Source organism: Anabrus simplex, chromosome 2 (assembly GCF_040414725.1).
Source record: "Anabrus simplex isolate iqAnaSimp1 chromosome 2, ASM4041472v1, whole genome shotgun sequence".
Taxonomy (NCBI): Eukaryota; Metazoa; Arthropoda; class Insecta; order Orthoptera; family Tettigoniidae; genus Anabrus; species Anabrus simplex.
The window spans coordinates 310275744-310288469 of NC_090266.1; the positions used below are offsets into that span (position 1 = coordinate 310275744).

Sequence of the window (12726 nt, forward strand, 5' to 3'; positions counted from 1 at the left end):
GCTTGGGGACTATGCAAAGAAACCTTGTTTGAGTGCCTCAAATGTAAGGTTGCTTTGAATGTGCATACCTGCTTTTTAGCATCCATAAAACAAAAGAGGGTTTGTCCTAACCATAAATGTATGCTGGGATGCTAAAATAGTTGTTTATGTGTGTCTCAACATCCCTGTATATATTTGTCTGCATTTCCTTAAAAATAACTGAAAAGTAAGTAGTATGTAAGGACAAGACTTTTTCAAAAGAAATGGTAGGCTATAGAATTAAAGAGGGTGACAACACATTAGTCTTACAAGAATATCATTCTGCATCAGGTAAAAGTTGTCGGGAGTAAGGGTGGTTGGCTTAAAGATGTGGTTATCTGGAAGTTTCACTGTACTTAACATTTTCAGAAATCTTGGTAAAAGCAATTGAGTAAAAATATTGTGGGGTATTTTTTTGTACAATTACAGTGAAGCCTCGTTAGTGCGTTCCTCATTAACACGTTTCCCACTTAGCACGTCGTAACTTCGAAGTCCCGATTCACATTGTATTACATCTATATAAAAATACCTCACCTATCGAGTCACGAGTTTACGCGATTACCGCTTACTACAATCATATTTTACCTTAGCCCCGAAAATTTTAATTTGTCATCCCTTGTGAAACAAACATGATTTACAAGTCGGGTAAGAGCCGTCACCACAGTTGCATGATTACAGGAAAAAGTGAGCCTACAGCGCTTGTATTTCGCATTCCATCCAGAAGTTAGAAATTTATTCTGTGCCGAGTTGCACAGTGAAGTTTTGCCGCGTGACATGGTAGCGTATATCTGGATTGGGAACATAATCGTGTACAACTGACTAGCGTGGTGCATATTTGTCTTGTGATAACCTAATTATGGATACAGAAAAGGTCGTAAAATTCCTTACTAATAAACACAAAATTAAAATCTTTCAGAAAGTGGACAGGCATCCGAATCTTTAAGCATGCAGAGGTCGCGACTCTTGAACTCGCACCCTCGAGTTTTGACTCGATCATTCAAGTTGATCGAAGTTTTTCAAAATGGCAGTCAAAGTCATTCTTCCTGATTCCTGCCGGTAGCACATGGACATGGTTGAGTGTAACCTCAAATTCATTGTCTAAGAGTGTGACCAGAAAATGTTTAATAACCCACTGCTCCAAAATAAAAGGCTTCTACTAACAGTTGTTTTAGAAAGAGAGTGATCTGCAATAATACTTGGATATTTTTATTGGCCCCCCCATGCATATGTCTTCATATTTATTGTTTGGTGTTTTTCACGCCTTTCAGTGAACTTATTTTATACGTCCCAGCAGAAAAGGTTCTCATATTTGTTCTTATGTTTTTTCACATCTTTACAAATGGCAGATATAGTTTTCACTGTACCCGCGGATACACGGCGTAAAATGCCCTTATGTCAGAGAAAGTCGTATCTAGTGAATATTCTTCCTCGACATTTCAGTCCATGAGCTGACCACTCAAATGTCCATGGTAATTTTCTCTCATAGGCACCAGTAAATTCCATTCCAGATCTTATACATAGAAATAACCTAAAGTAATCAGGAATAAAAATATAAAATAAAACTTAAAAGAAACCTCTTCACCCACCTTCTCTAACAGAATCATAAACCCAACAATTTTTAATACATGCATTCTTACCTGGGCGTTCAATCTTAGCCTTTCCAATAGGCACAATGAAGTCTTTTGATAAAACTTCATCAGTTACAGGAAACTGAATACCATATAAAATTTCGTTCTCCAACAGTACTACAGGATCTGGATCACGAATAGCTGCTTTTAGCAGTCCTTTATGGTCTTCTGAAGAATATGGTGATAATACCTGAAAGAATAATTAACAATAATTGTCCCAAATAGAAAGATAAAAGTAGAGAAAGCAAAACAAAAAATCCCCTATGGAGAGCTAAAATGACTAAAATCAATTTGGGATTTATATAACTGCAATGACAGGGAAAAGAAGTGTAACACCTGGATGTTTTCAAACAATATGAATTTTATGAACACAAAATTGATTTTACTTACATTATATTCAAACAGAAATATAATAAAGATTAACTGCAACTTTATTTTAAAGGAAGGACATTTTTTCACTAGAATATTTACTCTGAGATGAAAAGGAATGAGGATCCATGATTTTTTGGCAAATTTTGGTACATCATTTATTTATTTATTTATTTATTTATTTATTTATTTATTTATTTATTCAGTGGGTTACTGTAGTCAAGTCCTAGTTCGTGAACCATGGGCAACGGCTGAGTGGCCTAGTAAGTGGTCCTGAGAGTCGGGATACCAGTTGCTATGGAATGGGAGTGGGCATCTCGGACATATTCTGAGGCATGGCCTACCTTGTGCTCAGGCGGCTAGGGCTATACAATCCACCGTGCTCCCTAACCCGTTAGAGGAGAGGTCCTCACTTGGACTCAGCATCTTACTTCATGAATTTACCAAACTCAGAACATTTTAAGCAAGCCTCCGACCTATGGGAGCAACAGAGTCCCACTCCCATTTGACAGGCGAGGGACTCCTTGGAAACAACTTGGCAAACAAAATGGAATTCGATGGAGAGCTATCAACATTAATGGGGCTTATGTAAGAAAGAAAGTAGAACTGGCTGAGTCAGCAAAGAGGATGCACCTGGATGTGCTAGGAGTAACTGATATTCGGTTAAGGGGGGATAACTAGGAAGAAATAGGAGATTTTAAAGTGTACTTGATGGGTGTTAGAAAGGGAAGGGCAGAGTAAGGGGTAGGGCTGTTTATCAGGAACACCATTGCACACACCGTAGTTTCTGTTAGGCACGTTAATGAGCGAATGGTGAGGGTAGATTTGCCAGTTGGAGGAATTAGGGCGAGAACTGTCTCAGTGTATTCACCATGTGAGGGTGCAGATGAGGATGAAATTGACAAGTTTTATGAAGCATTGAGTGACATCATAGTCAGGGTCAACAGCAAGGATAGGATAGTGCTCATGGGCGAATTCAATGTGAGAGTTGGAAATAGAACTGAAGGATACAAAAGGGTGATAGGTAAATGTGGGGAAGATATGGAAGTTAATGGAAATGGGAAGCATTTGCTGGACTTCTGTCCTAGTATGGGTTTAGCAGTTATGAATACATTCTTCGAGCATAAGGCTATTCACCGCTACACATGGGAGACTAGGGGTACCAGATCCATAATAGACTATATCTTAAAAGACTTCAAATTCAGGAAGTCTGTTAGGAATGTACTAATTTTCTGGAGATTTTTCGATGATACAGACCACTATCTGATCTGTAGAGAACTAAGTATCTCTAGGCCTAGGATAGAGAAAGTGAAATCTGTCTGCAAACGAATAAGGGTAGAAAATCTCCAGGACGAGGAAATTAGAAAGAAGTGCATGGATATGATTAGTGAGAAGTTTCGAACAGTAGAAAGTAAGCAGGTTCAGGGTATAGAAGGGGAATGGGTGGCATACAGGGATGCTGTAGTAGAAACAGCAAGGGAATGCCTAGGAACAACTGTGTGTAAAGATGGGAAAAGGCGAACATCTTGGTGGAATGATGAAGTGACAGCAGCTTGTAATCATAAAAAGAAAGCTTATCAGAAATGGCTCCAAACAAGGGCCGATGCAGACAGGGAATTTTACATAGATGAAATAAACAGAGCGAAACAAATAGCTGTTGAATCCAAAAGAAGTCGTCGGAAGATATTGGCAATAACCTGGAAAGGCTAGGTCAAGCAGCAGGGAAACCTTTCTGGACAGTAATAAAGAATCTTAGGAAGAGAGGGAAAAAGGAAATGAACAGCTTTGGGTAATTCAGGTGAACTCATAATATATCCCAGGGAATCACTGGAGAGGTGGAGGGAATATTTTCAACATCTCAACGTAAAAAGAAATCTTCCTGGTGGTGTTGCCAACAACCAAGCTCATGGGGAGGAGGAAAAGTATGTTGGTAAAAATAGGCTTGATGAAGTGGAAAGGATGGTAGTTAAAAGCAACAGGAATAGATGAAATTAGACCTGAAATGGTTAAGTACAATGGGAAGGCAGCGATGAAATGGCTTCATAGGGTAGTAGAATTAGCATGGAGTATTGGTAAGGTACCTTCAGATTGGACAAAAGCAGTAATTGCACCTATCTATAAGCAAGGGAACAGGAAGGATTGTAACAAATATCGAGGTATTTCCTTGATTAGTATACCAGGCAAAGTATTCACTGGCATCTTGGAAGGGAGGGTGCAATCAGTCGTTGAGAGGAAGTTGGATGAAAACCAGTTTGGTTTCAGACCACAGAGGGGCTGTCAGGATCAGATTTTCAGTATGCGCCATGTAATTGAAAAATGCTACGAGAGGAATAGAAAGCTGTGTTTATGTTTTGTAGATCTAGAGAAAGCATATGACAGGGTACCGAGGGAAAAAATGTTCGCCATATTGGGGGGCTACGGAATTAAAGGTAGATTATTAAAATCAATCAAAGGCATTTATGTTGACAATTGGGCTTCTGTGAGAATTGATGGTAGAATGAGTTCTTGGTTCGGGGTACTTACAGGGGTAGACAAGGCTGTAATCTTTCACCATTGCTGTTCGTAGTTTATATGGATCATCTGCTGAAAGGTATAAAGTGGCAGGGAGGGATTGAGTTAGGTAGAAATGTAGTAAGCAGTCTGGCCTATGCTGATGACTTGGTCTTAATGGCAGATTGTGCCGAAAGCCTGCAGTCTAATATCTTGGTAGTGATGATGATGATGATGCTTGTTGTTTCGAGGTGCCTAACATCCAGGTCATCAGCCCCTATGGTACGAGATGAGACGAAACGCGAGTACAATTTAAAAGCACAAAATTCATCCTCTGACCAGAATTCAAAATGTGATGATGAGGAATGAATTGATGAATATGAATTTAAAACAATCAGTGGATAAGACGCGCAATGCCTCACATTCCCATAAACAATATTACTGACCAAGAGACTGCTTCCAAAGCCCAATCCTGAATCGATGATGCTTGTCTAAATGGGGCAATTTCTATGTCAACGATCCCGCATAATGGCACTTAACGCTAGTAAAGGACAACTATGGTATTTCTCAAGTTGCAGTACTAATCAAAGGTAGCGTAAACTCACAGTGTTCCAAATATTATGGTACTACTCACACAAGTATTGTACGCCATACAGGGAACGCAGATCTATGGTGTTTCTCACACAATGGCGCAACTCATAGCCAACGCAAACCGAAGAGGTTCCTCACCTAGGTGTACTAATCACGGGCGCCGGTGTTCCCGTGGTGTTCCTCACATAGTGGGTACTAATCACAGGCAACGCAGACCGACGGTGTCGCTCATATAGTGGTACAACTCGCAGGCAAGGCCCAGACCGTGGTGTTGCTCATATGGGTACGACTCACGGGTACTGGAAAGCCACTGTCCACACACACACTGCTGCTACTACTACTACTACTAATCACAAACCTATTGTGTACCTAATATAGTGATACAACTCGCAAGTAAAGGCGACACAGGGTGTTCCCCGCGTGATGGTACCAATCAAAACTAGTTTCATGGTTCTAAGACAATCATCCCTGGGTCGCCCCTTTTAGTCGCCTCTCACGACGGGCAGGGGATACCATGGGGGTATTTTTCGTTGGCGTCCCCCACCCGCAGGGGGTGGAGAGAGAGAGAAAAGAAGAAGAAGAAAGAAGGGATCCGTCACTTCGAAAAATGAAGTAACAGACGAAGAAAGGCAAGGGCCACGAAGGGCGCGAAGATGAAAGATTCCCTAAGCCTCGAATGCTCTAATAGCGTCGGGGTTGGAAAAGAACAAGAGTTGACCAAGGGAGGTCGGACAGGATAGGCACAAGTGAGGAGCCTGGCACAAGTAAGTGGAAGCAATGCCAAGACTCAGCTAAGGGCCCTGTGGTCACCAATCCACACTCCCAAGTTAAGAGCCCCTCGGGCCCCTTTTAGTCACCTCTTAGGACAGGCAGGGGATACTGGGGGGTGTATACTACATGTGTGTCCCCCACACGCAGGGGGTCTAATATACTGGAACCTGAAAATAGGTGCAATGTGTATGGTATGAAATTAGCCTTTCGAAGACTAAATTGATGTCAGTAAGTAAGAAATTCAACAGAACTGAATGTCAGATTGGCGATGCAAAGCTGGAACAGGTAGATAATTTCAAGTATTTAAGTTGTGTGTTCTCCCAGGATGGTAATATAGTAAGTGAGATGGAACCAAGATGCAGTAAAGCTAATGCAATGAGCTCGCAGTTCTGATCAACAGTATTCTGTAAGGAGGAAGTCAGCTCCCGGACGAAGCTATCTTTACATCGGCCTGTTTTCAGACCAACTTTGCTTTACGAGAGCGAAAGATGGGTGGACTCAAGATATCTTATTCATAAGTTAGAAGTAACAGACATGAAAGTAGAGAGTGCTGGCACAAACAGGTGGGAACAATGGCAGGAGGGTACTAGGAATGAGGAGATAAAGGCTAAGTTAGGATTGAACTCGATGGATGAAGCTGCACACATAAACTGGCTTTGGTGGTTGGGTCATGTGAGGCAAATGGAGGAGGATAGGCCACCTAGGAGAATAATGGACTCTGTTAGAGAGGGTAAGAGATGTAGAGGGGGACCAAAACAATGATGGTTAGACTTGGTTTCTAACGATTTAAAGATAAGAGGTATAGAACTAAATAAGGCCACAGCACTAGTTGCAAATAGAGGATTTTGGCAGCATTTAGTAAACTCACAGAGGCTTGCAGACTGAATGCTGAAAGGCATAACGGCAAGAAAATTACTAGTTTATTTTCATTTTTTCATGCTTACAACCAAGATTACTGGCATTATACTTCACAACATATCCTTGCACATTCAGTTTTAACTTACCACTCCTGGCTCAAATTACAGCTTGCATCTTGATTGGCATGCTTAATTGCAATATATTGCTTCTTATTTAAGACAGATTGAAGGTCAATATTTTTTTTAGTGAAATCAAATGTTACAATTAACTACAACCCTAGTATGCTCATTCGAGGGCTCCTTCATTTAATCTGTGGTATAACCTTAAGAGTAAAATAAAGGAGGAAGAACATGCTAATAATTTCTTTTTCAACTTGCTTTACGTCACACCAGCACAGATAGGTCTTATGGCAAGTATGGTATAGGAAAGGCCTAGGAGTGAGATGTAGCCACGGCCTTAACCCTTAACTATTGACGTACATTTTCAGTGACGTCAACATGGACGTGAGGTCACTGAGACTGCATGAAAATTAATTTGACTACGGAAAGGACGGTTAATGAGATAAATTGCTAGCTGCTTTTATTTGAATAATTACACTTTATTGAACTCAAAACCACAAAAATATTTTCCATTTGTTAATTTGTATAACCCTCACACCTTCAGATTGCAGTCGCAGCAATTTTCGTTATTCAGAATACACTGTTCCATTTAAACACACACATATCCTTTACACTATCAACAAAAATTGACCCTAACTTGGGTATTAAAGATGTTTGATAACCACTGCACTGAAAATTAACGACACATTAGACTGATCTCTTGTTGGGGTGGAAATTGCAAGCACTGAACTTGGCCCTCAATGTTACTCTCACTCAACACATTCGAAGCAGATCTTCCTTGTACACTCCAAGCATACTGGTTTTTCACATCTGTAGCACTTGTAATATGTTTTTCTCTTCTTTGCTGGTGGGCACAGACGACAAGTTATCCGTTTTTCAAGCTTCTCCTCGGAAATGTTGATACGCTCCGCAGGGATGCTCAAAATTCTAGAGATAGCGCCTCGAATATCTCTTGGGATCCTGGGATTTGATAATCTTCTTATCATGTGTGGCCTAGTGAGTTGAGCAGCAAGTTCTTTCAGAAAATGTTGCCTGGTCATTTGGGGGCTCTCGCGATAGGACTGATGCAAGATATTCGCATTCACAGCTGCAATATCGACGATACGGAAGAAGACTGCCATCGGCCACCTTCTTGTTCTTCTACCTGTGCAGTAGTTGGCTGACATCTGATCCAAAGTATCTACTCCAGACTTCATAGAATTACTGTATAAAACTGAATCATCTCTTCCTTCCCCGTGTCCGCATCAGTTGCTTTCCCATGGTGCATAGAGGATACTAACAAAACAGCTTTGTTTCTTTTCGGAACGTGTGAGAGAAGAGTTATGTCTTTCGTGAAGCCATACACAGAGGAACCGACCTTTCTCTGCTTGGAAGGCAAGAAGTTAGTTGGAATTTCCTTCTTGTTCTTTCTTACTGTCCCATCATAAGTGAGTCCCCTTTTCCTCAGCTCCTGAACAAGCTCCACTGAGGTGAACCAATTGTCAGCTGTTATATTTCTATTTGTACCCTGTATTGGTTCCGATAAACGAAGAACTGCACGAGTTGGCTTTGAAAATTTTCTGTCTTCCCTTGAAAGACCTATTCCATCAGTGTCCTTCCCTGCATAAATATATGCATTGTACAAATAACTATTTTTCGAATCGGTTAGGCACATCAATTTCACTCCATATTTCTCAGGCTTGTTCGGAATATACATTCTGAACTTACACCGACCTCTGAAACCAATTAGCATCTCATCTACTGTTGCATTTGTGCCAATGGAGTAACACCTTTGAGAGTTCTGAATCAACATATTCAGAAGCTCAGATATGGGTGCAATAGGATCTGTCTCTCTCCGCTGCGTTCTGTCTTCAGGATTGTCAAAACGCAGGCTGCACAGGAGAATGGGAAACCTTGTACCTGACATCACAACACGAAATATTTCACGGCCCGTACCATCAGCTGCGAAGACTGAAGCGATGTCCTCTTTGTTAGATTTGAAAACCGCCGAATAAATAAGAAGGCCTAGAAAAGCTTTCATTTCAACTGCGTCAACATTTTGTAATTCTGGTCGGGTAGACTTTCAGTAATTACTTCTCATTGCACTGAGTTTCACATTTGTCCATCGCACTAGTAAGTTCACCATTTCTTCACTAAATATTAGTGTCCATGCCGTAACAGGATCCACACTGTTTCCAACTCGAGCTGAAGGGCGCAAACCAGGAAGGTGAATCACGATATTGTGACGAGGTGTACGCACATTCTGTGGAGGTTCCGCAGACGACCATTTGTACCTATTTCTACCATAAAAACACTTAGAACGTGAATCATCAGGCAGTAGTGCGGAACTTTCATCATCTTCTCCCTCTCCTTCAGTCTCAGTATTGGTATTGTGATCACTCTCTATTTCACTATCACCATCGTCCACATCACTCATGTCTTCTTCAAACCACTCGGTAATTGTTCCTTCGTAATTTGCATCACATGTTCGGACACTCGCCAAAGTACCTGCACGCTGACTCATTGCTACACACAGCACTATCAACTGAAGACTGCTTCAAACCATGGACGTGCGGTCACCCAGGCCGCTACGAAACTCATCAGCTTCTTATCGCAGCTGCATGGTTATTTATGACAGATAAGATAAATACAGTGGAGAGGTCATCTTAAAATAGAAAGGTACTGCAAGCAAATATACTGGCAGGGCGATAAGCGAGGTGTGGCACGTGTTTACTTTTCCACCGCGGTCATGTTGACCGCCCGTCCATAGTTAAGGGTTAATAATGTACAGCTCCACAGAAAAACATCTTCAGGGCTACCAACAGTGGGGTTCGAACCCACTGTCTCCCGGATGCCAGCTCACAGCTGCACGCCCCTAACCGCACAGCCAAGTCGTCCAGTACTAATAATTGTTCATGATGGATCAACTCACTAAGCTGCTTCCCATTCCTCAATAACAGCTGCCCGAAGTCTACAGAGACTGTGGAGAGTTCAACAAACATTACTCTTAACCATATTCCATGCATGCTTGATGGGTTTAAGGTCAGGACATTGTGCAGACCACTCCAAACAGACTATTCTTACGTGTGGAGATGAGCGTTGGCATGCATATGCACAAAGTTATCACCGATGTGAGGAGCATAGGAAATGACATGAGAACAGGAAACTTCCTCAATATAGCAGTGTGCAATCAAAGCTGTTTTCAATGATTTTTTTAACAGCTCAGTTGGTCTGTTAGAGCTAATGCCACTCCGCACCATGATGAAACCACCTCTACGTGGTGTCCTTGATATAAATAATAATTTTAAAAAGTAGAGGCCTAATAACACTCCCTTGGTCTTTTCCAAACTCTTTCCCTCCCAGTTGGAGATCTGAGGTTGAATCTAGACTCATCTGTAAAGAGAACACAGCTCCACTGCTCCTCTGTCCAATATGCACACTCTTAGGTGAACTGCAGATGAGCCGTTTGCTGCTGTGGAGAAAAATGTGGCCTTGTAGCGGGTTTTACTTTAATATCGAATTTGCTTCCCTGAGTCTTCTGCAAGTACATACACTAATATTTACATTACAGCTGATTTTTTGCAATTACTGCAATTAAATTGCAGTCTATGAAGACCTGTAAAGTTCCAAACCAATCATCTGTAACTGATGTAAACCTTGGTCGACTGGATCCTGACGCCTGCTGTAAGTACGATATTCCTAACATCATCTCACAGCTCATACAAACCTTTGTAGGGCTTGCTCTTAACACCCTGAACGATAGCTGCATCCACCTTCAACCAATGTTATAGCTCTTGCAGACTATTCAGGACTTTGAGATTTCTTCACTTGACCTATACTTCACGATGCTCTAGGAAATACTGAACAAGAAATTGTAACATTGCCACAACAAGCCACATTGTCACATGGCAATAAGCACAGAAGTGAGTAGCTGTAAAGCTTAATAACAGTACTGCTATAAAACTCCAAAATCATCCTTATTTTCATATTCTTGTACCCAAATATAGAAAACATGATCCTTGGCCCAAAACAACATAAGAATAAATTATAATCATCGTATCTTAGAAGTGAAGCTTCCACGGTGTGAAGAATTATTTAATTTCTTTTCCGGGTTGAACCGTGTTGTACTTGTACGCACTACTAGAGTGGCCACTCTAGTAGTGTAATTCTGCCTGGGAGACTGATTACCTCGGATCGAGTAGGGGTATTTCAGTCGCCTTGACAATGAATACTGCAATGTATTCGAAACGTCGGCAAACTGTACGTGATATGCGTACAAGTACAACACGGTTCAACCCGGAAAAGAAATTAAATAATATAATGATCGTAGTTGAAAAATACATGTTGATAACTGCATTTTTCCAAAAAGTTACGGCTCCTTTGGCCAGCAGTGCATATCACCATCAATACTGTAACGTGTTGGTGGGGTGGCAGATAAATACACAACTGATAAGAGTTTACTCTGGGATTTATTAACCGACTCTAATGGCTATACAAACACAAAGGCACACAATCACTCTAGTTAGCGCTTTCTCTCTGTTCTCACTGTTCAGTCACTCTAGTATTTCACTCTAGCCCCTATGAGCTGAAACAGTTACACTGCACACAGCCTTATAACCGTCATTCGGACCCTAGGGCAGCTTATGAATAAATTCACTAAATAGCATTAATGACTACACAATCCACTGTTACCGGGCAACATGGCCATGTGGTTAGGGGCACACAGCTGTGAGCTTGCATCTGGCAGATAGTGGATTCAAACCCCAATGTCGGCAGTCACACCAGGCAAATGCTGGAGCTATACCTTAACCTCCTCAGTCCAGATGTCCAGCTGGCTGGATACACTTATATACAGCTATAAATGCTAGAAATACCATTTTACACTCTCTAAATCCTGCTGTCTAGTATGCTGCAGATGTACCTTTTACTCTTTGGATTTTTAAGTTTTGATTTTATGCTTCTGATTTTGGCTATTAGTGTTCAGCCATCATGTCGTCTATAGCTGAGATGGGTAGGAATACTTCCCAATGAAATAAGGGTAAGTATCGAAGTAATTTACTAATTATTGTATATGTATGAACTGAAATTATTTGTATATGCAATGGAGAAGCTTTCTATATAATATAGCATAATGTAGCTAGATAATTTATTTGCTTAATCGTCTATTTGCCCAATTTGGCCTCTTGAATTCCAACTTTATCTTCATAATTTGATCTTTCCTACTTTTTAAAGATGCTTATACTCCCTTTGCGAGTGTTGACAAGATATGTTCCACTGGTTTCTGTAGATGTCGAGTGGAATATATATAAGGATCTACTGAGCTCAGAGCACCAACGAAGTACTGTAAAAAACATTAAAATGCTGTGTGTAATCCAATATAAAAAGGTTATTAATTATTACAACCCAGTAAATGGGATAAGGAAAGTTCATGTAACTGGTTTATATCTTAATAACTTGATTTCATCAACACCTTTCTTGCACCTTTTTATATGTATTTTCAGAACTTATTCCCCCCCTTTCTGACCGTGCTTTCCACCTTAAAATTCTTTCCCTAATCATAATAGTAATAATGCATCAAGAGTTCATTTGCACTACACTTTTTTAAATATTTAAAACAATCAGTTTCATCTAGATATTACTTAAACAAAAAATATACAGTTGTAATAAATATTTTTTGCAGATTATATAGAAACACTACTGCTAATGCCATTAATGCTTTCACGGCCCATACTTATGATATAGGCTTTTGGGCTTATGCCGTGTCAAGAAAAGAATGTGAAATTCTTTACGTTCTGCAGAGAACTTTGCTCTGCATCATCAGAAGAAAATCTTGACTGTCCACGAGAAAGGCTTCTCAAACAATGAGGTTTGAATTTAGACGTTATAACAGAAGTGGAAATGGT

General features: G+C 40.6%; 1 protein-coding gene across 2 annotated transcripts in view; it reads right to left on the reverse strand.

Moving 5' to 3' along the window:
• LOC136864080 (pyruvate dehydrogenase E1 component subunit beta, mitochondrial) overlaps positions 1-12726 on the reverse strand; it is a 198664-nt gene that overhangs the window by 42652 nt on the left and 143286 nt on the right. For both annotated transcript variants that reach the window (XM_067140624.2, XM_067140623.2), the window contains one exon: positions 1656-1836. In XM_067140624.2, coding sequence (XP_066996725.1) covers positions 1656-1836 — 181 coding nt within the window. The remainder of the gene's footprint in view (positions 1-1655; positions 1837-12726) is intronic.